We start from the raw sequence: 27,082 nt of genomic DNA on the forward strand, positions 1-27,082 counted from the left end.
GCATTAGCAGTAACTCGGCACCTTCATAGCAGTCTTCAAATTTTCTTGTTGGTACCGGTTTCGTCATCATGTCAGACCAATTCAGGTCAGTGTGCACTTTGACAAGTTCAAGCTCTCCATCTTCCACCTCATCCCGGATCCAGTGATACCTCACATCAATGTGCTTAGTGCAGGAGTGATAGGTCAAATTCTTCGCAAGATGAATTGCGCTTTGATTGTCACATCTTAGCTCGTACTTGTCTTGATCATGGCCGAGTTTAGAGAGAAACTTCTTCATCCACAACATTTCTTTTCTTGCCTCAGTCGCGACTATGTACTCAGTTTCGGTCGTCGAAAGTGCCACACACTTCTGTAGTCTTGATAGCTAGGAGATAGCTCCACCTGCAAATATCATCATATATCATGTCGTCGACTTCCTTGAGTTGGAATCTCTCCCTAAATCAGCATCTGAGTAGCCTTGCAACTCGGTTTTGCCTTCTTCAAATTGGAGGCACAACTTTGTTGTTCTTCGAAGATACTTGCAAATCTACTTCACTGCTTCCCAATGTTCTTTGCCGAGGTTTGACAGATACTAGCTTATTATTCCAACATCATATGCTAAGTCGAGTCTCGTACAAACCATTACATACATCAAGCTTCCAATAACGGATTGGTGTGTGATCTTCAACATCTCGTCTGTGTCTTCATCAAATCTCGGACATTGCTTATGGTTAAGCTTTATGTGTCCAGCTAAGGGGATGCTCACTGTTTTGGCTTTATCCATGCTGAATCTCTTCAGAATCTTCTCAATGTATTTTTCTTGACTCAGCCACAGTAGCTTCTTTTGTTTATCTCGGATAATCTTGATTCCAAGTATCTTCTTTACAGGGCTGAGGTACTTCATTATGAAGGACGAGCTCAAAGCTTTCTTCAGGGTGGTTATTCTCGACTTGTTTTTCCCTACAATAAGCATGTCGTCAACATATAACTACAAAATCAGAAAATCTCTGGCCTCATACCTCTTCATAAAAACGCAGTGGTCGGCCTCTGTCTTCACAAACTTGTGATCACTCATGAAGGATTCAAACTTCTTGTACCACTGTCGAGGTGCTTGCTTCAAGCCATATAGACTCTTCTTCAACTTGTATACCAAGTCTTCATTTCCGGAGCACGGAACCCTTCAGGTTTCTCCATATAAATTTCTTCTTCTAGGTCACCGTGAAGAAATGTCATCTTCACATCCATTTGCTCTACTTCGAGGTCCATAAAAGCCGCCATGGCTAACACGGTTCAGACCGAAGTCATTTTCACAACAGGAGATAATATCTCCTTAAAGTCTACTCCCTTCTTCTGATTGCAGCCTTTCACCACAATCCGGGCTTTGAATCTCGACTTCTGGTCGTTCTCTTCATTCTTGATTTTATAAACCCACTTGTTCTTCAGAGCTCATCTTCCTTCAGGCAGCTCGGTCAGCTCATAAGTTTTATTTTCGTGAAGAGACTTTATCTCGTCTTGCATTGCCTTTTTCCATTCTTCCTTATCTGAGCTCGTCACAGCCTCATCATAACTCTGAGGCTCACCATCTTCAACAACAACAGTGTATGCATCAGGTGGGTACCTTGTAGAAGGTCATCTCACTCGAGTAGAGTGTCTAGGCTATTCATCAGGCTGATAATCCGGCTCTTCATTCTCATCTCGGATCTCAGGATCCCGAACCTCAGCATCTCGGACCTCATGACCTCGATTTTCAAATACCTTGGTCAATCTCATCATTTTCTTAATTCTCTTGATTTTCTCCCCCTGCTTCAGCTCGGACAGGAGGGAAGGATTCTTCACGTCTAATAGTAACCCTGATTATGGGCTTCGAGATGTCTTGAATAGTCTCATTCTCATGAAATACCTTATCTCGGCTTCGAGATGTCTTATTGATTGGTTCCCAAAGTCAGAACCCGAATTCACATCTTGGCGAGTCGAGGTAAATGCATTCTTTAGTCTTCGCATCGAGCTTTGCCCTTTTATCTTTAGGGATATGAACGAAAGCTCGGCAGCCAAATACCTTCAATTGATCGTAGGCCGCTTTTCGACCTGTCTAAACTTCTTCTGGAATTTCTCCTTCAAGTGGTCGTGATGGTGAGAGGTCGATCAAGCCAATAGCAGTTATGACGACATCTCCCCAGAACGTTTTTGGCAGTCCGGCATTGGATAGCATACTTCAGACCTTCTCTTCAATAGTCTGATTCATCCTTTCAGCAAGTTTGTTCAGCTGCGGAGTCTTGGTGGGATGTCTTCTCAAGTTAGATCCCAGTCACTCTACAGTAAGCATCAAATGGGCCGCAATACTTGTAACATCCCGAGCGCTGACGAGGGCGGGGAGTGACGCCGATGCGAAAGGGCATAGACAAGGGGCAGCTCCTGACAGGCTTCCAGAGGGAGGTTACATGAATAAATCGAATCGATACCTAAAAAAAAAAAGATTCCAAAGACTGTGTAGGCATTAGGGGTGTTCATCAACCGATCTAATCCGATTCAAACCGCGAAAACTGAACTGAAAAACCAATAACCGAATAAACCGAAAACCGAAAAATCGGAAACCGAAAAAAACCCGCAAATTTTAATTGGATTGGATCGATTTTCGGATGGGTTGATGAAAACCGATCCAATCCAAACCGATCCAATCCAAACCGATCCAATATATTAATTATCCTCTACCTACTTGTCTTTTCTCCAATCATAGCCCAAAGATTTCTAAACTCAAGACCCATTAACTCATCAACTAAACCCAAAAAAAAAACTTAGTCACCTCTCATCATCTATAGTATTGTTTACTGATATTTTTGTATTTCAATTTTTTTTTTTACAAAGTCAATATATACAAAAGATGTTATTTGCACAATAATCATGAAACTAATTTTAGGATATTCAAAAAACCGAAAATCGATCCAATCCAAACCGAAAAAAATTGGATTGGATCGGATCGGATTTGAAAAAAAATCTAAACCGAATGGATGATTACATGATCAAACCGAAGGGATTGGATCAGATGAGTTTTACTTTCAAAACCGATCCAATCCAGGCCGCGAACACCCCTAGTAGGTATGAGACTGCACAGTTGGGGATAGGTTATAAGAATTAATTGGTACTACCTATACTAACAAGATGCATATACTTTTCGGTAGTCTGAAACAGAAGAACTCCATAGTTAAGCGTGCTTGACTTGCAGAAATTTTGGGATGGGTGACCTCCTGAGAAGTTTTCCCAAGAAGTGTGCGACTGAAAAAAAAAGCACACTGAAAAGTCTCGTATTAGTATGTTGGGATAGTCATTAATTCTTGAAGCGGCTGAGCGTTACAAGTGGTATCAGAGCAGGGCTTCTCTTCCAGTACGGTGTGGTTCGAGGACAAACTAGGCAGAAGTTGGTGGGCGTGTAACATCCTGAGCCCTAACGAGGGCGGAGAGTGATCGTCGATGCGAAAGAGAACAAACAAGGGGCAGCTCTTGACAGACTTCCAGCGGGGTTTTACATGAATGAATCGAATCGACACCCGAAACAGAGATATTCCAAAGACTGTGCAGGTATAAGACTGCACAGTTGGGGATAGCTTATAAGAATTAATTTGTACTACCTATACTAATAAGATGCATCTACTTTTTGGTAGCCAGGAACGAAAAAACTCCTAGTTAAGCGTGCTTGACTTGCAGTAATTTTGGGATGGGAGACCTCCTGGAAAGTTTTCTTAGGAAGTGTGTGAGTGAGGAAAAAGCACACTGAAAAGTCTCGTGTTAGTATGTGGGGATAGTCATTGTTTCTTGAAGCGGCCAGGCGTTACAATACTCACCATCATTGTTAGATTAGACCACCTTTAATTTCTTGCCAGTCTCCCTTTCGACCATTGCATAGAATTCTTTGAGCGATTGGAGTACCTGGTCTTTAGACTTCAACAAATATACCAACACTTTACGAGAATGATCATCAATGAATGAAACAAAGTACTGAGCTCCTCTAAGGGATCTCTCTGACATGGAGCATACATCAGTATGAACGAGGTCAAAAATATACATGCATCTTCTAGGTTAATCCAGTTTCACGAAAGAAACTCGGTGCTGCTTTCCAGCTAGGCAGTTTGTGCAACTCTCCAATGTCAGGCCTTTCAACCCGATCAGTAATCCTTTCTTGTTCAGAATTTGGAGCTCTTTCTCGCTCATGTGGCTGATGTACTTATGCCACAGCTCCAGGCTAGGTCCATCTCAGACAAAGTTGGCTTCTCTGCCATTGATTTTTCCTTCCATCACATACCGAAGCAGTTCACTAATCCGGCATTATCAAGCTTACCTAACGAGATTAGGTTCAGTCACATGCCAAGAACATGGCTTACATCTTTCAACAAAAGTTGGCACCCGACATCCATGGTCAGGGTCACATCACCGCAGACAAATTCACTTACTGGAGACCGATGATGGAAGACCATCTGTACTGCAAAGATCTATATGAGCTCATCATCATTAAAGAGAAAGCGTGAAGGAAAAACTGATAAGGAGTGGGAGATCCTGAGTCGGAAGGCAGAAGCCACGATCAGAAAATATATTGATACTACTGTTGGGAACTCGGTTCCCTCAACTCGGCTAAGAAGCCTTTGCGAAAGTCAAACGTAGAGCTAGGAGCTCGGCTCTTCAATCAGAGAGGTCGGCCTGAACTTACCAGGTCAGCCTATGCTCAGCGAAAAAATGAAAAACAGAGAAGAGAGAGAACACAAGCAAATTTTATCGTAGGAAAACCTTCTCCAATGTGAAGAAGTAAAACTCACAAGACACTAGTCCAGAATCAAACTTTCACTATGAAAATATTGGGTTACAAAAGATCAAGCATCGCCAACAATGGTTGTACACTCAAACCTCACCTACAGTGGTGGTTTTCTCTCAAACTTCCCTAAAGAGGTATATCACTCAAGTTTCTCCCTAGAGGTGCTCTCAAAATCAAAGTTTTGAGCTTTTCACTCAAAACTCTCAAATCTCACAAGTCAGCCTTTTTCTTTTTCTTCTTCTCTAACCTACCTCTATCCCACAACTAATGTATTTATAAGAAAAAGGAAGAAGATTTAGAGTTTAGGGTTTTTCAAACCCCTCAATGGGTTTTGGGCTTAGCATCAAGGAGGAAGTCCAACAGTTTTGGGGTTGAAAAATTAAAAAAATAGAATGATAATAACTATTATAATCTTGAAATAAATTAAAATTACAAATAAATCATGATTTGCGCCACAGAATGACGAAGTTTCGATGAACATTACACAAAGTTATCTAAAGTAGCTTTAGAAAAAATGAACCCATAATATATATTATACCTTCGGTTTTTTATTGTCTTGCTTTTTATGATTATTTTTAAGGAAAAAGAAATCTCATATTACATGAAATTTTTAATCTCATATTATTGATATAACAAGAGTGAGATCCACCTATTTTAAAAAAAAATAGAAAAAAGCGTCACAACTTTTTATGGTGTCGCTAAAAGATTTTATTTTCTTCTATTACATGAGAAAAACAAATCCCTTATTTTTGTTTCCATTTCTGTGGATTTAATTAATATTTTCGTTATGAACAATGAATCAGTATTATAAGGGGAAACTACCGAAATACACATATGCGTTTACAAGGTTTGACTTCAGTTATTATTTATTTTTTTAATACATATTTCCGTTGGTTTTTGGTAATAGCATCCATGATGTTACAATCCTTTTGGTAATAGCATCCGAAATACACATACGCGTTTACAAGGTGCAAGCTATGTAGTTTTATATTAGGATGTGCATGGTTCACGTCAGGTCAGGTTTTTATGCCGACTCGACTCAATTTGATTTTTATAGATCAGGTATTTTGACACGACCCGCTTTAATTTGATTCAAGTTAGGTCTGACTTGGTTTGAATTTTTTTTGAACTAGTTCAGAACTGGGTCAGATCTGACCTGACTTAGTTTCTGAAGTGGGTCTGACTTGGTTTCTGAAGTTGGTCAAATCTGACCTGACCCGTTTTTGACTTGGTTTCAAAATATGTTTTTAATTTGATTTTTTATAGTTATTGATTTATTTTTTAAACTCATGTAATTTAATTATTTATTTGTTTTAAAATATATAAATTTTATAATAAATTTGATATTTGATGAATAAATAAAGGAATGTAATTTTAAGCCCCTGCACATGTGAAGCAAAATTAGTGAAAATTAATAAAAAGTAAATGATGAGAGAACGTTCTTTCCATCTTAAGATGACAAATCACTAATTTTAACAATGATATATTATAAAATCACATAATGTCTACTGATAGGAAATTCATAAATTCAAACCCAAATTATACAATTATTATTAGGGAAAGATCAATTAGTTTAAGGCAACTCTTGGCTAATATGATTGTACATATATAATTTTAGTTATCAACTACAAACAAAATAGAAATTTAAGGTTTTGTTTGGGAATTTGGAGAGGAAGGGAAGGAAGCGGATCCAAGGGGGAGGGAGGGGAAGGAAATTGAAGGGTATTCCCTTCCCTTGTTTGGGAGTTAAAAAAATGATAAGGGAGAAAAATAGAAAGTTAATGAGATATTTTTACCATGTTTTTCTTTTTTTAAATTAATATAATTATTATATTTTACAAATTAAATTAAATTAAATTTAAAATTTCGTCACAAAATTATTTTTCGTCAGAATATTTTTTTTCGAAAAGTAACAAAAAATTTTCTCTAATGAAAATTTTTACAAAAATAAATTTTCTATCCAAAATTTCGACGAAATTTAGTGTCCGTCAAAAGTTTTGACGAAAATGATTTCCTCCATCAAATGTTTTAAACGATAAAGAATTCCATCAAAAATTTTGACGGAATATTTTTCGCTCAAAATTTCGATGGGAATGTGTTCTGACGAAAATTTCGACAGAAATTGTTTTGAGGAAAATGTTTCATTTAAAACTTTCGACGAAATTTAGATTCTTTAAAGAATTTTGACAGAATATTTTTTCTGTCAAAATTTTTTATTGAAATATTTTTTGTCAAATGTTTACGAAAATTTTTGACAGAAATGTGTTCCGTTAAAAATTTTGATGGAAATGTTTTTTTATCAAAAGACTTGACGAAAATATTTAGTCAAAAAATTTCGATGAAAATGTGTTTCGCTAAAAATTTTGCCGAAATTTTTTTTTGTCAAAAAGTTTAACGAAAATGTTTCCGTCAAAAACTTTTGCCGAAAATTTGAATTCTGTAAAGAATTTTGATGAAATTTGTTTCCGTCAAAAAAATTTGATGTAAATGTGTCTCGTCGAAATTTTTGATAAATATGTTTTTTTGTGAAATATTTTGACGAAATTTAGATTCCGTGAAAAAGTTGATAAAAAAAATTTTCGTCAAATTTTCTTACAAAAATGTTTTTAGTCACAAATTTTGATGAAAATATTTTTCGTCAAAAATTTGTGCGACAAATTTTTATGGAAATATTTTTCGTCAAAAATTTTGACGTAATTGATTTTTTTCTTTTTTTTCACATAATGGGTGTGGGTCAAGTGTTGGGTCAATGCGTAATTATTAAAACAAGTCAGGTCTAAAACTGACCCAAATAAAGGTGGTCAGTATTTAAACCCAGTTAAAAAAATATAGGTATTTATGTGTCAGGTCAAGGTCAGATCAAGGGCAGGACAAGTGAATCAATTTTTTTGCATACCCCTAGTTTTATATGTGATCCTCCCTCCCCCACTCTTTTCTTGTTTTAACTCTTCAGTTTAATCTGTTTCATTCTATGTTGCACTGACACCGGCATGGGACACGGGATACGACAAGACACTCCAACACATTAATTTTTTTTTTAAAAAGTCAAATTTCGACACGTTAGGACACGTTTTGATATTATATAATATTTTTAATTTATGTAGTGTATATTATATTTAGTATTCAATAATTTAACAAAAAATAAAGCTGAACTTATAATAACCATCAATTATGTAAAGAAACATAATATATCTCAAATATTTATATTAAACTCAATAAATTCGTAATCGTAATCTACCGAATCTAATAGTTGGAACTCAAAATGCAACGCAACTTAACCTTTGAACATCATTTTTTGAGTCTTTGCAATGAGTATTGGAGTGTCGGGAAGTATCGAAGTATCGGAAAGTGTCGGACACGACTTGTCAAAAATTTTGAAGTGTCAGTGTTTCATAGGTTTCATTAGCTTTTAAGCAATCAGCAAAAATACACGCTGCTTTATTTTTTATTTTTCATCTAGTCATGAACTTTTAAGTAATAATTTATTTTTAAAATGAACGATTAAGTTATCAATTTTTAAATTTTAATAAATTAAGGGTTTAGTTGTTTAATAATTTAAAAAAAAAACTATTTTATTATCATAAAAATTTTAAGTATAATTTTTTAATTAAAAAAATTGCCATTGTTTTTACACTTTATTAAAAAAAAGGTGAATTTTAAGAGTCGCTTATCGAAAACGTGAATGGCAACCCTCGTAAATTTAGCGTAGTCCAATGTGAAGTGCGGGGCAAGATTGCATCGGCGAGATTGCTCTCATCTGGAAACGAAGACTAAAGGAAAAAAATAATAATTAAAAAATAAAAAAAACCGCGCTTTCCCATTGTAAATTGGAATCACGACTTTCGAAGTTGATTTCTCGCGATAATGAAAGAGAGAAATTCTCACTCGCCTACGATATCAGTATTTGAAGGATTCCACGATATCACTTTCCTAGTTTCCTTAATAAATACCAACATTACAAGTGATGAAGTTACACAACCCCCTTTTCTGTTATGTCTCTCATCTGTCTCTAACCCAGCAGTGACAGAGAGTCAGAGACAGACACACACACACCCGAACAAAACAACATGGAATTGCGTACCGGTTTTCCGTTACTGTTTCAACAATACAAGGCGTTGTTGAAGAAGAATTTGTTGCTGTCGTGGCGTTACAAGAGGGCGAGTCTCCTTCAACTCTTGTCTCCTCTCATATTCATATTCCTCATCTTCGCCATTGATAAAGCCATTAAGACTCAGTATTCAAACACCTCTTCTTACAAGAGCGTCACCGATCCTAATCCACAACCCTCTCCTCCTATCCCTCCCTGCGAGACCAAGTTCTTCGTCAAGCTTCCCTGTTATGATTTCGTGTGGAGCGGTGATGATAATCCCAAGTTTCACACCATTGTTGACCGTATCATGAATAACAACCCAGGCAGGCCTATATCTCCCGCCAAGGTACCATTAAACTCAATTCCGTATTCGTCTGAAATATAAAATATAAGATCATTAATATACCTTGATGTTACATTTTAAAGCTTTTAATTTGAATTGTTTCTTTATAAGGTGTTATAAAGTATCACAACTATGTGACAAAGTAGTTACAAGTTGAATTGTCCCATTCTGTTTTGGAATGAACATTAATGATCTGGCAGGATAGTTACTATTAGTATATACGGAGCTCATGGTAAAGATGACAGACAATGAGAAGTCCTGCATCTTAGGTCAAAGTCCGGTGGTATGAACAAGGGGTGTGTGTGTGAGTCACCTGCGGTGAGTTCTTAGATTAGTCATGAGATGATCCCCTTTGTTAGCTATCAGGGGTTATATATAGATGAATGCACTAGGAGATTCTGCCCCTAGTGGGTAGTTTGTAGGTGACTTAATGGCATGATGCAATGCTTAATGGGTGGTTAATGGCATTGGATGGAAGTTATGGGAGAGTGATGGAATGAGATGCTCCATGTAGTGGGAATAGAAAGTGGGTAGTACATAGGTGGTCCATAACACATTCAATTAATAGATAATCAAATATTGTCGAATTTCTTAGCATAGTTAGGTGAGCAAATTGAATGAAGTCTCATGTAATAAAACATATTAGAGAGATATAATATAATACCAATTAATATAGCGAGATAGTAGCACTAGGTTGTCGCATGAAGGTTAAAGGTTAATTATCTTTTTAATTCATTTCAAGATTAGTTGATTTGATACATTTTTTTCTTTGGATTGGCTTGTTTGGCAAAAAAGGAAAAAATGTGATTTGTGAATGATAATTGAGCTTCTTTATGGGTATTTTTTTGGTGCAGGTTAAATCCTTTAAGGATAAAGGTGAAGTGGATGCGTGGCTTTTCAGTAATCCTATGTATTGTCCAGGGGCTCTACATTTCATGGAAAAAAATAACACTGTTATCAGCTATGGTGTACAGACAAACTCAACTAATCTTCAGAGGCGAGGGAAATATGAAGACCCCACTTTTGCGTTTCAACTCCCTCTTCAGCTTGCTGCAGAGCGTGAAATTGCCAGATACCTTATTGGTGGTATGAAATTCATTCGTTCATTCATTATCAAGCTTTTTGTGATCATGTAAATATCTAGCTAGAATGATTATCTAATTCTATTCCATAGGCCTAATTTGTTTGACACTTGAAAATGGCTACTGTCTAATTGATGGATTGATACAAATTCAGACCCAAACTTCAGCTGGAATGTCTTTTTGAAGGAATTTGCTCATCCAGCCATGAGCCCCTTCTCTGCAGTGGGTTCAATTGGTCCAGCATTTTTCCTTGCTATTGCCATGTTTAATTTTGTTCTTCAGATGAGCTCTTTGGTGACAGAAAAAGAGCTTAAACTTCGCCAGGTATATAGACATTGCGCATATTTGTAGTTCATAACCCTATGATATTGCCATCTTTTTACAATTGCATTTGATGATATTGTGGTATTTTTGTTGGCACAGGCAATGAGCATGATGGGCCTTTATGACTCTGCTTACTGGTTATCCTGGCTCACCTGGGAGGCAGTTGTTACACTCCTATCATCCCTTCTCATAGTTCTCTTTGGAATGATGTTTCAGTTTCGCTTTTTCTTGAAAAACAGTTTTGGGGTTCTATTCCTTGTGTTCTTCCTGTTTGAACTCAATATGGTGAGAATATTCCTGGAAAGTTTACCTTTTACACCTTATACTTGTTCATTGGGATTTGTATTTGTATACTTGGAGATTTTTCTGATGCACAATAATTTATTTTTTTATTTTAGACTGGCTTAGCCTTCATGTTATCGGCTTTCATTCGTAAATCATCTTCAGCTACAACTTTAGGCTTCTCCATATTCATTATAGGCTTCCTGACTCAGGCATGAATCCTTTTCATACTTTCTTGACTAGGTTTATTAATTAGACAGAAAGAAAAGATGCTCATATTCTTTTTGTCTGTTGTTTTTATAATTGCAGCTTGTTACACAAGCAGGATTTCCTTACACAACAAGCATCTCCAAAACTTTCCGGAATATCTGGTCATTATTCCCGCCCAATCCTTTTTCTCAAGCTCTACAAGTGCTTTCAGATGCGGTTTCAACTCCTGAAGATGATGGTCTTAGCTGGAGTAAACGGGGAGAATGCGCTCCTAATGATGATAACTGTGTGATAACTATTGTATGCAATGATTTGACCTCTGAATCCCAACACCACAATCCCCTTTAATTAAGAAGCCTTTCTCTTGCTTTTTCCTTTTACTCTCTGTTACGTAGTTTCTATATTCAGCTTTTGTTGTGTCAGTGGCTCAACAGTTACTTAGTATTTCTTCTTTCATTGACAGAATGATATTTATATATGGCTTTTGGTCACGTTCATACTATGGTTTGTTCTGGCCATCTACTTCGACAATATAATTCCAAATGCATCAGGGGTGAGAAAATCAATGCTATACTTTCTAAATCCCGGTTATTGGATGGGAAAAGGAGGACAAAAAGTAAAAGGTGATTAATTTTGTAATTCAAGTTGTGTTCATCATTTCTTCTATCCTGTACTTTATGGCTTAACTTTTCTTCCTTGTTTCCTCATCTTCCTTTTGTAGAGGGCAGGATTTGTAGTTGCATAGGTTCAGCCCCACATCAAGAGCATAGTACACCAGATGATGAAGATGTCCTTGAAGAGGAAAACACAGTAAAACAGAAACTAACAGAAGGTGTGGTTGACGCAAGCGTTGCTGTTCAGATACATGGCCTTGCGAAGACATATCCTGGTGCACGGAACATTGGTTGCTGTAAATGTAAAAGAACTCCTCCTTACAATGCTGTTAAGGTAAAGCATTTCCTGTTAAAACTTTGGTCTTAGAAGTTGGGATGATTTGAACAAAACTTCTTTTCCTCTGCTGTTTTCATGCAATAAATTGCATGGTTGAAGCTGTTAGTTATAAAAAGATTCATGTGTTTTTACCCGAAAGCTTAAGTTTTTGGGATAGTTGGTTCACGACATGCTATTTGAGCTTCTATGATCAAGTGTTCATGAATTCAATCCTTGTTGCCTCATTCTTCTAAATAATAGTGAAACATCAGCTCAAAAGTACACATGGTCCTGTGCTTTATCTATATTTCAAGTCCAAAGAATTCTTATGTGAGGGAATGTGTTAGACATAAATCATTCATATGCTTTCACCTAACAACGTAAATATTTGAGATAATTGATTCATGTCAAAGCCTTTCCCTCAGTAATAATATAGGTGCAGTTTCGCTCTATCTATCCATAGCTCATATAGTTATACAAACTATGAACATGCAAAGATCTTCTCAGCTTTATTTCTTTTTGGATAGTGATTATCAATTTGCTGTTTGTCTTAACTTACCCCCCCCCCCCCCCAAAAAAAAAAACACAAATATATATATATATATATATATATATATATATATATATATTATTTTAACTGAATATCCCACATATTTCATGTTTCAACATGGCAATGTGGTGGAGATTGTAATTATTTTTCCTGATGAGAGTGACCGATATTTGAATGATGATCAATGTGGTATTCTCAAATTATTTTCAGGATTTATGGGTGAACCTCGAAAAGGATCAGTTATTTTGTCTTTTAGGACCCAATGGAGCTGGAAAGACTACAGCTATTAATTGTTTGACTGGGATAACTCCAGTAACTGACGGAGATGGTGATACTCTCTCTGTCTGTGCCTATCTCTCTTTAAACACTACATTGACCATTCATCAATCAAAATGTTGATATATATTCAAGAGTATATTAACATTTTCAATTTCCTTAACAGCATTGATTTATGGAAATTCTGTCCGAAGCTCCACTGGCATGTCAAACATTCGAAAGCTTATAGGAGTATGTCCCCAGGTGTTTCTCTCTCTCTCACTATGCATGTTTTTCATGCATGGACGGATATCTTATCACAAAAAGAATGCATGAATATGATTTTCAGTGCAATGACTTTCTCTTCTATCTTCATTAGCAAATGACTGATCTGTTATTGAATTTTCTAATCTACAGTTTGATATCCTATGGGATGCGCTGTCTGGTGAAGAACACCTCCAACTATTTGCTACTATTAAAGGCCTGTCCCCAACTTCCATACAATCAGTATGTATGCTTAGGCCTGAAATCGTTCTGTACAGGCAATGATATATATACACAGAAACACACATACACTTTTATTAAGGAATTGTGCTTCTCAGTCCTTTAATTCAAGTTGTTCTGAAAAATATAGATTACCAAGACTTCATTGGAAGAGGTGAGACTCACAGAATCAGCTAAAGTGAGAGCTGGAAGTTATAGTGGAGGAATGAAACGTCGTCTCAGTGTTGCAATTGCCCTTATTGGTGACCCTAAATTAGTCATTTTGGATGAACCGGTATGCAATGCAGGATATTTCCTTTCAAGCATATATTCTGTCTGACATGATTACAAGATTAATGTTTCATTTTTAATACTTAGACAACTGGTATGGATCCAATAACAAGGAGGCATGTGTGGGACATAATTGAAAATGCAAAAAGAGGACGTGCCATTGTTCTTACAACACACTCTATGGAAGAAGCTGACATTTTAAGTGACCGCATAGGAATCATGGCAAAGGGAAGGCTTCGATGCATTGGCACCTCAATCAGATTGAAGTCACGCTTTGGTACTGGTTTTATTGCTAATATCAGCTTCTATGGAAACAATATCCATCACAGTCCTCCCAACGGAGATGCAATTTCCACAGAACAGCGCGATGCAGTGAAGCAGTTCTTTAAGAATGTAAGATGAATAAATATGATGGTTTAAAATGTTTCCATGACAAGCAATGGATTGGTTTTTGACCCCTGAAATATTTTGACAGCATTTAGATGTAGTGCCAAAAGAGGAGAACAATAACTTTCTAACTTTTGTGATTCCTCATGACAGAGAGGCGCTTCTGACAGTAAGCTTTCTTTTCTTGGCTTTGTTTCCGTTTCCTTTTAATCTCCTCTAACAATAGGTTTGAGCCTTAACTGTTGCTAAAACACTGATCAACATGGACGCAGATCTTTATTGGAATTTTCTAGTTTAAGTTGATCCACTGGCAGAATTTTTAGCTTAGTCGCAATAGTTACTCTTGTTATGCTGATCATGTAAACTTTTTAATATGATATAGAACGAAGAAGCATATTTAATAATTAGTGTGTTATTTAGGAATTATTATGTTAGTTTAGAATTTCCCCTTATTTAAGAGATCTTTCATTATTTTTAAGAATTTAAGGAAAATATTGTCTTGTTAAGGTTTCCTTTTTAATTTGATACGATTAGGATGTCTTATTTTAAGAAATTAATGTTTGATTGGTATTTTATATTTAATTAGGATATTAATTGTAATATAGTGAAGCCTACTTATCTTGTGTATTACCTGAAATCACCTATCCTTAATTTCAAATGGGAAAAAAAAAAAAAAAAGACAGATTTTTTGTTGCCTAAAAAGAAAATAAAATTAATGATTCATCCATGCATTGTCTTTTAATAATTTGGGAACATGTCTTTGGTGAGTTCAGTTTTCCCTTTCTTCATGAAAATATTTTCAAAATGAAACCAGTCAACCGATGTAATGTCACAGTTTATAATCAGGGATAACTCCTATATCTACATTCCCCGTAGACTTCTTAATTGTAATCCTGTGAACATGCCACATGTATTTGATATAAAGCTGAAAATTCTTTAGCTAACATAGAAACAGGATGAAATGGGGACCAAAGTAGCATATATATTGTGAGAATTATGCATTGCACACAGCAAATGAATCATAGTACAGAAGATTGTGATTAATTATATGATTCATAATATTTTCTTACATTCGTGTTGCTTCCCAAGCAGAATTTTTTTGCGGAGCTCCAAGATAGAGAAGAAAAATTTGGCATATCTGACATCCAGCTGGGTCTAACAACTCTTGAAGAAGTTTTCTTGAATATTGCAAAGCAAGCAGAGCTAGAAAGCGCTACAGCTGAAGGGAGCCTAGTGACTCTGACCTTAACATCTGGAGAGTCTGCGCAGGTAAGTGTAATCCTAATTTGCTTTCGGTTGTTCTATTCTGTGACATACTTTTTAAGTTTTAAGAGGTTGAGTTCTAATTGGTTTGTTCTTCAACACAAAATGAATACAAAATGCTTATTTATGCACTAGTACAATTAGTAGGGAAAACTTGGCACAACATTGGTGTTATGACTCGATGGTCACTAGTTCGATTCATGTAATTAACCTATTGCATATGCAACGTAAGGTTGCTTACTATACCACCCATTGCGGGAGCTTTAGAGTACCGAGCAGTTATATATATATATATATATATATATATATATGAGGTAGGATCCTTTGACACCAGTGTCAAATTTTAAATTTGACACCTCATCTGAGAGCCGTTAGATTAAAAAAGATCAATGGTGTCACATGTTTACAAATCAGAGCCGTTGATCTTTTTTAATCTAACGGCTCTCAGATGAGGTGTCAAAGGATCCTGCCTCTATATATATATATACCGGTGTAAGAATAAGAAGTCTTACACCAAATCTTGATCATTGATTTGTTTGCATCTAACGGCACACATATCTAATAAATCAGAGCCGTTAAATATAAATTGAATCAACAACCAAGATTGAGAGTGTAAGTTATATGTATACCTTCAGATATTATCCTTTTGCTTTTCAATTCAATATGAGTTGTAACTATGATAACTAGCCCTTTTTCTGCTGATCAAATACAATAATCATGCAGATTCCTATAGGAGCTAGGTTTGTGGGAATTCCAGGAACAGAGTCTGCAGAAAGCCCCACAGGGTCTATGGTAGAAGTATACTGGGAGCAAGATGACACTGGTGCTCTATGTATTTCTGGCCACTCGCAGAAAGTTCCAATTCCTCCTGGCGTTGAACTATCATCATCTCCTGCTGCAAGGCAACGTAGAAACTGGCGCCGGTCAGCGCCAGTTCATGGGGTTGTGATCAATCCCAGTCAAGTTAGTTCAGTCAATTTTCAGTGATGGATGTCCTATGTTTTGGGAGATGGTGGAACGTACATATTTTTTTGTTGCGGTTTGATTTGTACATGTTTTTAGCAGTTGGCATTGGCACCGTGTTGGACTTGCATATAGAATTTAGTCATTTCCCCCCATTTTATAGAGTATTTTTATGATGTATAATTAGGTTGTTAAGTTTCAACTATTTATGACTTATTTTTCTGTTTTATATATTTAAATTAAATAATGAATGTTGACACTACGTGAGCACGAAAGTGCATAGTAATTCTTACGCTATTGCATTGAATGAGTTAAATTATAAGCTGTTTATGCAATTTTATATAAATATGAATATAGAGTTGTATATCTAATATTCTTGTGATAAGACCAGTTTTAAGTGGCGTTTCTTAAAGTTAGTACTCGCCCCATTTGTTGGGGATGTGGAAGTTTCTTTATCTCCGAAATAAGAGATATTAAAGAAAAATTTCTTTATCTCTAGTTATAATCATGATAGATCAATGGACAACCAAGGGATCAGGAATTGAATTTCTGTCCCTAATGGCCCAAGTTGAAAATTTATTACATTTAAATATTAATTGGTGAAAGATAACCCTCCCATAAAATTTTATTCTACTACTTTTCCCAAGCCTTTTCTTCTCTTTGTATCATGTTCTACTTCTGTTCTTTTTAACCACCAATATACATATTCATTTCTTATCTTATTCATTCTTGATCACACATTTACTTTAATATCATCATTCTTGGACCAACATTGGATGCCTTATAATTGTTTTATAAAATTTTCCTTGTAGACGCAGAGGGATGCTATGATCACAGAAAAACCTTAATGCACAATATCATTTCATCCAACCTATTTTGATTCGATAGTTTACATCATCATCAGTCTCCTTTTTTGCAATATTAATTCCACATATCTAAAAATACTATCATCATCAATCTCTCCTTTTTGCAATATTAATTCCAAATATCTAAAAATATCTTTTTCAATACCTCCTGTCCTAGCATATGCCGTGGTTCATATCCGATGTTATTGAAATAAACTTACATTTCATGTACTCAATGTAACTCCAACTTAACATAAAGTCATTAGACTCCGACATGCTTCTTCTAATTCTAATTTATTATTAACACCAGTTATAATCTCACTAATAAGCACAATATCATATACAAATAGCATATATCATGACACCTCATCTTAAATATTTTTTTGTTAGCTCCGTAGCTAGGTAAAAAATAAATAAATGAAGTCTATCAAAAAAAATAAATAAATAAATAAATGAAAGAACAAAGCAGTCCTATTTCAACTGAGAGACCATTTCGTGGTCCATGCCTTTTTCCTACCAAGAGCTAAGAAATATTTTTTCCAGCAAAAATGCAGGCCAGAAATAGCAACTCCTATTCTTTTTCCAAGAAATGTTTTTGGTTTGGGTTTTGCACACTCAACACTGGTCCTCTTTTTTCTACTATAACAATAGGGGAATCATAAAAGTCAATATAACAATAGGATCCATCCTTCACGAGTTTAAATGCCAAAAACTAGATTGTCATGGCTGAAGAAATCTCGTATGAGCATATTCATGTTACAAGACCATACTTGTCCAAACAGAAAAGTTCTGAGGAACACAAACAAAGGCACAAGTTAAAGATCATACACACTCAGAAAAAAAAAATTAAAAAATAAAATATGAACAAACAAGGAATCATACGGGAAACAAACAGAACATGGACTTGGTATAGTTGCAGCATGCAAAACTCAAAACCTACATTGTACACAATTCACCCTCAAATATCCGAAGTGCAGGAAAAGAGTAAAGAAACTGATCAAACACGGCTCATATTATGGACCTATCATTTCAACAACCTTCAACAGAGATAACCCCACATCAGTTTCAACCTCCTCACGTTCAACTCCTGAAAACCAATCTTCCTCATATCACCTCCTCCAGTCTGCTTGAATTACCTTCCCTGCAAGATGAACAGGTTAGTTTATGATTATCAATCATGAGAAAACAAAAGCATACACCAGCATATAATTGACTCATTATGGAAATTAGAAGTTTACTTCTACCAAGTTGATTTACTATGCATAAAAAGACAAGTACTGTTTTGGAATCTGAGATCAAGACACTAAGCTATTAAGAACCAGAAACTTTCTCGATGATATTTTTTGTTTCACATGACCAAGATAAGATTTATCCCACTTCGGATGGGACAAGTGACATCAAACTGACAATTCAGTTTTAAACCTCTTTAAAAAAGAAAAATTCTACGTGAAATCATAATGTGACATATTTTCAAACCACTATATGTTGGAAGAACTATATCATACCATTCCCACCTGTAGAAGATGGTATAGTCCTGTCACTTTTGTGGCTCCCTTTGCCACCTCCTTGAATTGATCTCCGTGTCCTCGGTGAATGTGAACTAATCTTGCTGTTGGTTGAACGCCCAACAGGGTTGTTCGTCTCACTTCCATCTTGCCCCAACCTTGGAGACCCTTGTAACCTTAACTTTGCCTTGGCAGATTCAGTTGCTGCCATATAACTTGGTAATGTTGGACTATTCACTAAACCATTCTCTGCATGCTCGTGCTTCACCAAGATTGAGGCTTTCCGAGTAGGCTTCTGGTTTTCATTACCCGTTATTTCTTCCTTATGATTCAAATCTCCATTTTTTAATGGAGAGTTTTCATCTTTAAAAATAGTCTCTGGTAGATTGCTCAGCACATTTTTAATTTCGTCAACAGAAGTGTTTCTATCTTCAGTTGTAGTCTCTACGAAGGGCTTTGATTCTACACTCACTTGATAACTGCTTGGAATGTCACACACCTCCTTGTTAACTGAGGGTCTTGGAGTAATTTCCATATCAGGTACACTGGAGATGGTCAGGGTTTCTTCCTTCTTGATCTCTTCATTAGAAGTAATGAGCCCTTGTTCTGAAACAGCATCATGAACTGCAGTAACTGTTGCTTTTTCCAAATGCTGCTTTGGGGTCTCACATTCAACTTCTGACAGAACAGCATTCCCAACAACTGGGTCATGAATCTTTCTCAAGTTACGTTTAACCTTTTCAAGCTCACTTTGTGGATTTTCTTGCTCTGGATCTAACAATTGGCTTGAGATTTTCCGGAAATTACGTTTTGGTTTCTCAAAGTCAGGATTTGTTTGCACCGGGACTGATTCGAAATTTGCAGTAGGAAGCTTCCTGTTGGTACGTTTTGACTTGCTAATTTGAGCTTCTCCAATTGAAATATTACCCTGCTTTCTCTGAGATTTAGAGTCTCGAATTTTCTTGGGTTGCGGAACTGGTTTCCAGAAGTAAGATGCTGACCAGCGCTCCAACCAACTTAAGACTGAATTTGGATCCCCACTAACATATTGTATGTGCAGGGCCATTATTGTAGTTGATGGAGCAAGAAGCTGAAACAACAAACTAATATTTTCACATGCCCAATTTGACTAAAAGAGATCAAAACACATATTTGGTATGAGGGTGTGCTCCAGATAATTTAAGCAGAAAGCAATATAAGTGAAAAACCCCTTTATTTCCAGATTTGACTAAAGTAAATAATAGTAAGACAAGAACAATATTGCACATAAACCCACTAGGGGCGAATTCAAACATGTTCTTATAATTTTAATTATAATATAACATGAGTTCCTCCAGCTTTTACATGAGTACGCCACAGGTGACTTAAAAGCCTGTTACTCTTCTCCGTGAATAATGCAAGTAATTGAATAACAAATTAGCAGATTATAAATAGCTGCTGATGCAATTAGAATTGAGAACATGCACTCTTTGGCATCAATATCTTATTAATTTTACAATCATGTCAATGTCATCTGATTTAATTAATTAATTTGCGCTATCTCAAAATGTTGATATGGTTAAGAATTATTCAGCAAATCTAATAGCCTCACGCTTGTTCCACCTTCTGATCTATTATGACATAAATAAACTGTCTTTGAAGTGATACTATAGTATTTATTCTTATGTCAGCATACCTAACAACAAGAAGCCTTACATACAAGAAAATGGTAAAACTTTTGATCTTCAAAACGATGAGACAACCATTAAAGCAGAACCTTTTGATCTTCCTCTTATTTCAAACAATGGTAGACCATGTAAACAAGATTTGTTGTGAATGGAATGCTTTAGGAAGAAGAGAAACAGGGAAGGGGAAAGAAAAGGTAACTACGGTAAAACTTGTAACATATACAAAGCTAATGGTTGTTACAAATATAAGCTTATAAAGACAGCCAAGCCATATTTGTAACTACTTCTGGCTCAGCTTGTGTTTAAGGCTCACAGTCAGTTCCACTTAAAAAACACATGCCATTTTTTAACGTTCCTTAATACCAAAATTCATCATTACAATAATTAAGAAAAATGAAATTACATACCCATCCCTGAAGGTGCCATAATAAAAAATTAATATTCTTCAGAGATGAGCGATACCTTAGGTCTGTGTTTGTATTTGAAATCCTGTGGTTGAGAGCATATAGCATGTGTTTTACTTTCTGTATCTCTCTACCAGGTAGGTCCCACTTGTTCATAGAGAGAAAACACAGAGACAGTAGCTCTGTTGTTCTCTCAACCATGAGGATCTAAATTCTATCTTCTCACATGTAAAATTGTAGTACGGTTAACACCCCCTCTCCCATATATATATATATATATATATATATATATATATATATTTATTGTAAAGAACCAATTCAACCCAAAAGCTTAAGCTGTTGGGTGAGGCTAAAGAAAGTGGGGGGCGGTGAGGATCGAACCCAGGACACGAGGCTCTGATACCATGTAAAGAACCAATTCAACCCAAGAGCTTAAGCAGTTGGGTGAGGCTACATTAATAGTTTTATATATTTCAACATATATATAATGAAACCTATCCAGAATAAGTAAGTATACAAAATAATAATAATCATAATTGTATCACATGCATGGCATACTTTAAGTTACCTTGCAGGTGAAAGAATTCGCTGACAGCTTTGAAATTTTTGAGGGAATACCAACAGGCTCACCAAGTTTGCCATCCTGAAGCACAAATGCACAAGCACAACACATTCAAAAGGAAAAATCTTAGCACTAGCAGTAGTAAAAAAAAGGGAAATATGACCAAAAAAGGGATTCTTGGTGAACCTATTTTCAACGTAGGAGCAATTAACCACTGAAGTGGTTAATTAAGTCAACAAGTGGTTATTCATTAACCATTATTTACAAGTTTTGAACATCATTAACCAGTGGAGTAGTTGAAGGTTCCCAAATTATAAATATTTTCACCTAGAATTCCCTTTTTTTTTTGTAATTTTTCCAAAAATAAAAAAAATATTATACGTGCAGAATAAACCCTCCTTCTCTCTCTCTGCATGAATTAGTGGTAAACTTGGTGCTATCTAACAATACCTGATTGATGCACCATCCACTAACCAAAAGGAACTCATTATAACTTTCACACGTTGTTCAATAAATACACATTGTTCACTTGTATTAATATTTCATTCTATACAATAATTGGTCAAAATGTTTGTTGAACACAATCCTTAACAAGTTCTGATTAAGACAAAAAGTAAGGGATGATAAGAGGCCACCCTACATCTTGTAGTAGTTAATCAAAATAAAACCCATTTATTGGCCACTCAGTCCTCATTTTTGAATATGCTACCTGTTCAGCCAAAATTTTCACATTAAATAGAATCATTTTGTTCTGATTTGACCTAGATAGTCAGGCACATTATATACTCACATAATCAGAAAAATGCCTTGAACAATATAAGTAATATGGCAAAGTATTGATAATTTATGGATTCTTAGAAAACAATACCAGAGGCTTAAATAGTTTGCACTTCTCATGAATTTCAAATCCAACATCAGACTGTCTAACCCTTCCTCCACGAGTAAGTGCTTGTAACTTTACAATCCCATGCATACAGCATAATGTAGCAACAGCTTGTCTCCTAACCAAGTGCCCGCGAATAAGTGCTTGCAACCTTATTATGCCTTTTAGGGCCCTAAAAGCCCTGCGAGCCTTCACAAGAGATGCTTCCATTAGTTTATATCAAATATTGCAATTTTCATTAACACATACAATCAGAACTCCATGGAGATAATTCCAATATTCTAAAAAATGTTCATATGCCAACTCTTTCAGGAAAATATTTATGAATTAAAAAGAGACAGAAGTACTAAAGAAATTAAGATTGCAATACATTAATTGATGAAATATGATTTCTATCAAAAGAGTGTCATGACAGTGGAAGCCAGAAAGAGTTGATATCCAACGGGAAAACATTTGAGAACTAATTTCAACATTAAGAAAATTCTTAGATTTATTTCTTTTACAAAACATGTAGTTGCCACATTGACTTGACCAATCCTTTTGACAAGTAAACATGTCAGAGTCTCAGAGATAATATTTTATAAAATAAGATCAAAAATTTTAGAAAATGAGGGAAGGGGGAGTTATAGACGTCTAGGGATTCTAACCCTAAGTACCACATTCAACTTAAAAAATGTGCTCTAGTAACAAGAAATCCGCTAAAATTATTAATTTCTTGATCAACTATAGCCTTTGATGGGAACTGGAATTAATAATGAAAATAGGATAGAACTCAAAAAGGAGGTCTCCTTGACAAGGAAGAAGTTACTGCTTAATAAACAGAAACACAGATACTGAACAAAAGAAATACACAAAATATGAGATAACGATCAGAGCTGATACACAGAGTCTGCCCTCCCTGGCCTAAGCCACCAATTTACTCCCAAAATTCTGTTCTGCTCCTTCCTTATTCCCCCATCCCCTCCTTATTTATGTTTCCTTTTCTCTCACCCATCATTGTACAGATCTCCTCTCCAATGCCTTGCTGCCACGTGTACAATCTGTTACACTCTCCCACCCGTTTTTCCTCCTTACTCCTAGCAGAATGATAAATTTTCAATACTCCTGTAGTGCTAAGGACTCAGTGCTACCCCCACTAAAATTAGAAAATCATGACTCACCTAAGTGCATTTACTCCACTCACTTCTTTACTTTTAATGCCACATGAGTTCAATTATCTCTTACTTTAGGAAGGTAGTATCTACTACAGGAGTACTGAGAATTCACTCCTGGCAGCATTCCTATTTCTCCTCTCATAAACATTTATAATTTCCCTTGGCCCAACACTCTCCAGCTCACTCTCCTTTTTTCTTCTCTTATACATGTGTCAAAGGCCATTCAGCCCTCAAGTCAGATGTTATGACAATTAAATTTAACATCATAATAGAAAATAAGTTCCATAGTTTATTATCTTTATGCAGTCTACATGTAGATATCATATCCCAGACTACATTTCAAAATTATAATTTTTTTAGACTGAAAGACACTAACAATTTGATCAGTTAAGTGCCTTTAAAACAGTAAGACACCTACCAAGTAACCTTTGAAAGCAGCCTGCGCCTTTGTTGCTGCTTCCTCCTGCCTTATTTTCTCTGGATCAGGTGATGCATCTTGGTCAACAGATCCCATGATGTCCATTTCTTGGTTCCCAGGTACAAGACTTTCAGATTCTTCATTCCTTGGTTCCAGGTGCTCCTCATTTCTGTCGATCTTATTGGGGGATGGATCTAAAGCCAAACCATTTTCGAACACATTGGAAGCAACCACTGCTTCTTTGTTATTAACAAGCTTCTACACAACAATATAGTAAAAGAAGTCAGAAGTTTCACCAAGGGAAAGATCATAACAAAATACATTCATTTTTCGGAGAAAGTTATATTTTTAATAGCACAACAGCAGTTATATACCCTAGCTATATTTCTTGTTCACAATGTTAGGTGTTTGGCAAATACTGCTGAACAAGGTGAGCACAAAACAATCAAAGTATCAACCAAAAGTATAGTCCCATGGCTTTGACACCAAAGCAGAATGTAGTTTTACAGCAATGAAACTGTCTGAGAGGAAACTGATTTTTGGCCTATACATACTGGAGAACAAAATCCATGTTCTCTTTTTCCTACCCTATATTCTCTATCATGACAACAATTTATTAATAATTCTAATGATACCATTTTGGTGGCAATGTAAGGGCTATCTGGAGCTGATTATTTCTGTTATGTCACCAATTATGTCATTTAAATGAAAAATGTCGATGCATACGTGTGTAATATGAAATATAGTCTAACAATGAACAGAGTTGTGAGTTGTCACATCGCTTTAATTCATAGTATTACCTCTTTTCCTTTTGAAATACTTGATTTGGATGACTTTTTCCCAAATAGCACGGTTTTGATCCATTTTCCTGGTGATTTCCCCATTCTGAGATCACAAACTGTAGCAGAAAAACAGTGAACCCAATTTCTAAATTGATCCCCTTGATAATTTTTTCATATGGTTAAATAAGAAAGTAAATAAACAATACAAAAACCAAATATACCCTTATTCTAGAAATTATCCAAGATGAATAATAAACAAGATCGTCAAATTTAGTTAATTTATTATTGCAACTAAGATTAAGCAGTGAACTATTGGCATAGTTTATACCATTACCCCCACAGTCTTGTATGGTTGAGATACATAATTCATTATGGTCATCAGGTAGCAAAGCATATGCTGGAACTTGTGGGATAAATGCTTATAATTAGCATTCATATGCTGGCCTGGACACCACTTAATTAGCTGAAGTATTCAGATAAACTTAAAGAAGGAATTTAAAGACATGAAGACATGATTTCAGAAGTTTTAAAAAAAACATCTCATAAAATGTTATCACATTTAAGTAATACCTCATATTAAACATACCAAAGATGCTACAGAATTTCAAACATAATTCAGTAGTCTCTGCTTAAGAAATAGGATCTCTTTTTAATTTTTTTCTTGGTAGAAATAGTATCTCATTTAATTTAAGTATGCTAGGAACTGGTAACTTCTTTTCCACTTTGGTAAAATTTTCTGGGTGAAATGGGACAACATATTTTCGCCACAAGGAAATTCTTACTCAGATAGAATAAATAGTTTCCTTCTCCTTGAATAATAGGTAATTAAAAAGAGAATAATTTTCCTAGACAAATTGGGGTGTAATACTCACCCTATATCAAAAAAAGAAAGGTAGGCCAATGTAATCCTAAAAGGCTTTGAAATTATGTGTCAAGGGAATCATGACCTATAACTATCAACAGTAAAAAGACATCATGTACAAAATTGATCGCATCTTTTCACTCATGCAATAATAATACTATACCAAATAATGGGCCACCACTCATTGCCTTAATATGTTGTCACCGACAATAATAGTGCATGAAAATAAAAATAAAAAAATAATCAAATAAACCACAAGGCACAAATTATGTTTGATCAATTGATCTCCTGAGCTTGAAAACCTCAACAATCATAGCTTATCAATAATCAACAAAGACACAAACGAAATGCCGCAAAACCAAGCAAGTCCAAAAACTGAAGCAGTAAACCAAACACACCAAGAATACAATATATGGAACTAGAATCAACAAGATCTGCTACGAGCAAGAACTAGCAAACACTGAAACACTTCTTCATCCATCAAATTGTAGCTGAACTAGCACGTGTGAAGCTAGATCTGACAATTACCTGATAAACGTGAAACCTCTTGGCCTCAAATCTACACTTCCTGGGAACCACAAACCACAGTGGAACAATTAGACTATAAAATTAAAATGATCACTGTTTTTTCTTCTAGTTGCTTCAACAATAATAACAAAAACAATTATATAACAAACATATGCAGTGGACAAGAAACAAGAGTAGATTAGATAGAGAGCAAGAACACTAGAGAGAGGTTGTTTTGTGTACCATTGAAGAGAGTGAGATTGAAAATGAGAACCAATAGTAAAATGTGATCTGAAGCTTCTTCAATTTATTAGTTGTTGCAACATTTGCATGCTGTCCTGTCTCTGTGTGTGCGTGTGTTTGTGGAGTGAAAGTTAAATTGAAAAAAAACCAACAAATGTCTGAAACTGAAACTAAAACTGAAACTGAAAATGAAAAGCTTGGATGTTTTGTTCCGTTTGGGAAAGCACGGCGCGTAGTCAACACTCGCTGAATATTTGGCGGCAATCGTACCTCTAGCCGTTGGATGCGATGAGTTGACTGAGTAAGGGGTTGATCCTACGGTCAATACTATAGCTTGTGATACACTACGTTCGAGCGCATGCTAAGATGAATGGCCCGGTGCAGTTACTTCGGAACCAAGTGTTTCCAGCTTCTTCGTTGTGAAATGACTTTGAAGCCCTATCGTGTAAAGCTAATCTCACGCGCATAGGTGCGTTTTGGAGAATCTGGGCCGTTGAAGTGGGCGGCAGATTGCGAAGGTAAAGTCGTGAAGATAAAGCGCGAGGCATTTCGTTATGAAGTAGGTGAAATGGGAATTGAGTTAGTTGGTAAATGGGAGCCACGCTGGCAAGATCGGACCTGTTCTGTCGGGTTGGTACTAGATATTAGATTGAGAAAGTGGGATAAAGTAGTAGTAACAATTTTCAAGGGAGATAGGTATATTATCTTCCTATTTAATTTTTTTTGTTTTTATTACTTTTTTTTTATCATCCACGATTTTTGACATGTGAAATAAAAAGAAAAAATGGTTAATGAAATAATAATTTTTTTTTCGTATAAACGGAGGGCATTAAGCCTAAAAGAAAAGAAGAAGAAAAAAGCTACCATACGACTAAATAATAATTGTTGTGATTGAAGGAATCACTTCGTATGGTAAAGGTAACCTACGGGACATTTAGTAGAAAAGAAATTTTTTTTTTCGAAAATCTTGATTTTCAGAAATATAATTTTTACATTTAATTTACGATAATATCTAAAAAT

General features: G+C 35.6%; 2 protein-coding genes across 5 annotated transcripts; one reads left to right on the forward strand and one right to left on the reverse strand.

Annotated features, from left to right (window-relative positions):
* Positions 1-8,658: 8,658 nt before the first annotated feature.
* LOC133297894 (ABC transporter A family member 2-like) lies at positions 8,659-16,495 on the forward strand. 3 transcript variants are annotated; one of them, XM_061497122.1, is made up of 16 exons: positions 8,659-9,213; positions 10,065-10,296; positions 10,447-10,616; positions 10,716-10,901; positions 11,015-11,110; positions 11,208-11,408; positions 11,572-11,731; positions 11,830-12,056; positions 12,799-12,916; positions 13,031-13,107; positions 13,261-13,379; positions 13,507-13,621; positions 13,705-14,010; positions 14,093-14,173; positions 15,097-15,273; positions 15,991-16,495. In XM_061497122.1, the coding sequence occupies exons 1-16, from the start codon at positions 8,845-8,847 to the stop codon at positions 16,252-16,254; spliced, it is 2,898 nt and encodes a 965-aa protein (XP_061353106.1). In that variant the 5' UTR covers positions 8,659-8,844; the 3' UTR covers positions 16,255-16,495. The 3 variants fall into 3 exon arrangements, with proteins under 3 accessions (XP_061353106.1, XP_061353107.1, XP_061353105.1); XM_061497123.1 differs by having other exon boundaries at positions 8,663-9,213; positions 11,860-12,056; positions 13,261-13,350; positions 13,478-13,621; XM_061497121.1 differs by having other exon boundaries at positions 8,665-9,213; positions 13,261-13,350; positions 13,478-13,621.
* Positions 16,496-17,804: 1,309 nt separating this feature from the next.
* Positions 17,805-26,213, reverse strand: LOC133297899 (protein IQ-DOMAIN 31-like). Of its 2 annotated transcripts, none has more exons than XM_061497130.1 (8): positions 26,063-26,213; positions 25,841-25,880; positions 24,469-24,566; positions 23,669-23,926; positions 22,082-22,285; positions 21,220-21,294; positions 18,590-19,670; positions 17,805-18,216 (listed from the first exon to the last, which is right to left on the reverse strand). In XM_061497130.1, the coding sequence occupies exons 3-8, from the start codon at positions 24,550-24,552 to the stop codon at positions 18,185-18,187; spliced, it is 1,734 nt and encodes a 577-aa protein (XP_061353114.1). In that variant the 5' UTR covers positions 24,553-24,566; positions 25,841-25,880; positions 26,063-26,213; the 3' UTR covers positions 17,805-18,184. The 2 variants fall into 2 exon arrangements, with proteins under 2 accessions (XP_061353114.1, XP_061353113.1); XM_061497129.1 differs by having other exon boundaries at positions 18,581-19,670.
* Positions 26,214-27,082: the final 869 nt, after the last annotated feature.

Source organism: Gastrolobium bilobum, unplaced genomic scaffold (genome assembly GCF_033153095.1).
Source record: "Gastrolobium bilobum isolate Gb01-03AN ecotype WA unplaced genomic scaffold, APGP_CSIRO_Gbil_v1 utg3829, whole genome shotgun sequence".
Classification (NCBI taxonomy): domain Eukaryota; kingdom Viridiplantae; phylum Streptophyta; class Magnoliopsida; order Fabales; family Fabaceae; genus Gastrolobium; species Gastrolobium bilobum.

What these genes read in the sequence shown, in the direction of transcription:
- LOC133297894 (XM_061497122.1), top strand. Translation starts at nt 8,845, where the DNA reads ATGGAATTGCGTACCGGTTTTCCGTTACTGTTTCAACAATACAAGGCG. An exon ending in TGCCAGATACCTTATTGGTG is followed by an intron (nt 10,297 to 10,446) that starts GTATGAAATTCA and finishes ATACAAATTCAG; the next exon opens with ACCCAAACTTCAGCTGGAAT. An exon ending in AAGAGCTTAAACTTCGCCAG is followed by an intron (nt 10,617 to 10,715) that starts GTATATAGACAT and finishes TTGTTGGCACAG; the next exon opens with GCAATGAGCATGATGGGCCT.
- LOC133297899 (XM_061497129.1), bottom strand. Translation starts at nt 24,552, where the DNA reads ATGGGGAAATCACCAGGAAAATGGATCAAAACCGTGCTATTTGGGAAA. An exon ending in CTGCTTTCAAAGGTTACTTG is followed by an intron (nt 22,286 to 23,668) that starts GTAGGTGTCTTA and finishes TCTCTTGTGAAG; the next exon opens with GCTCGCAGGGCTTTTAGGGC. An exon ending in GCAAACTATTTAAGCCTCTG is followed by an intron (nt 21,295 to 22,081) that starts GTATTGTTTTCT and finishes TTTGTGCTTCAG; the next exon opens with GATGGCAAACTTGGTGAGCC.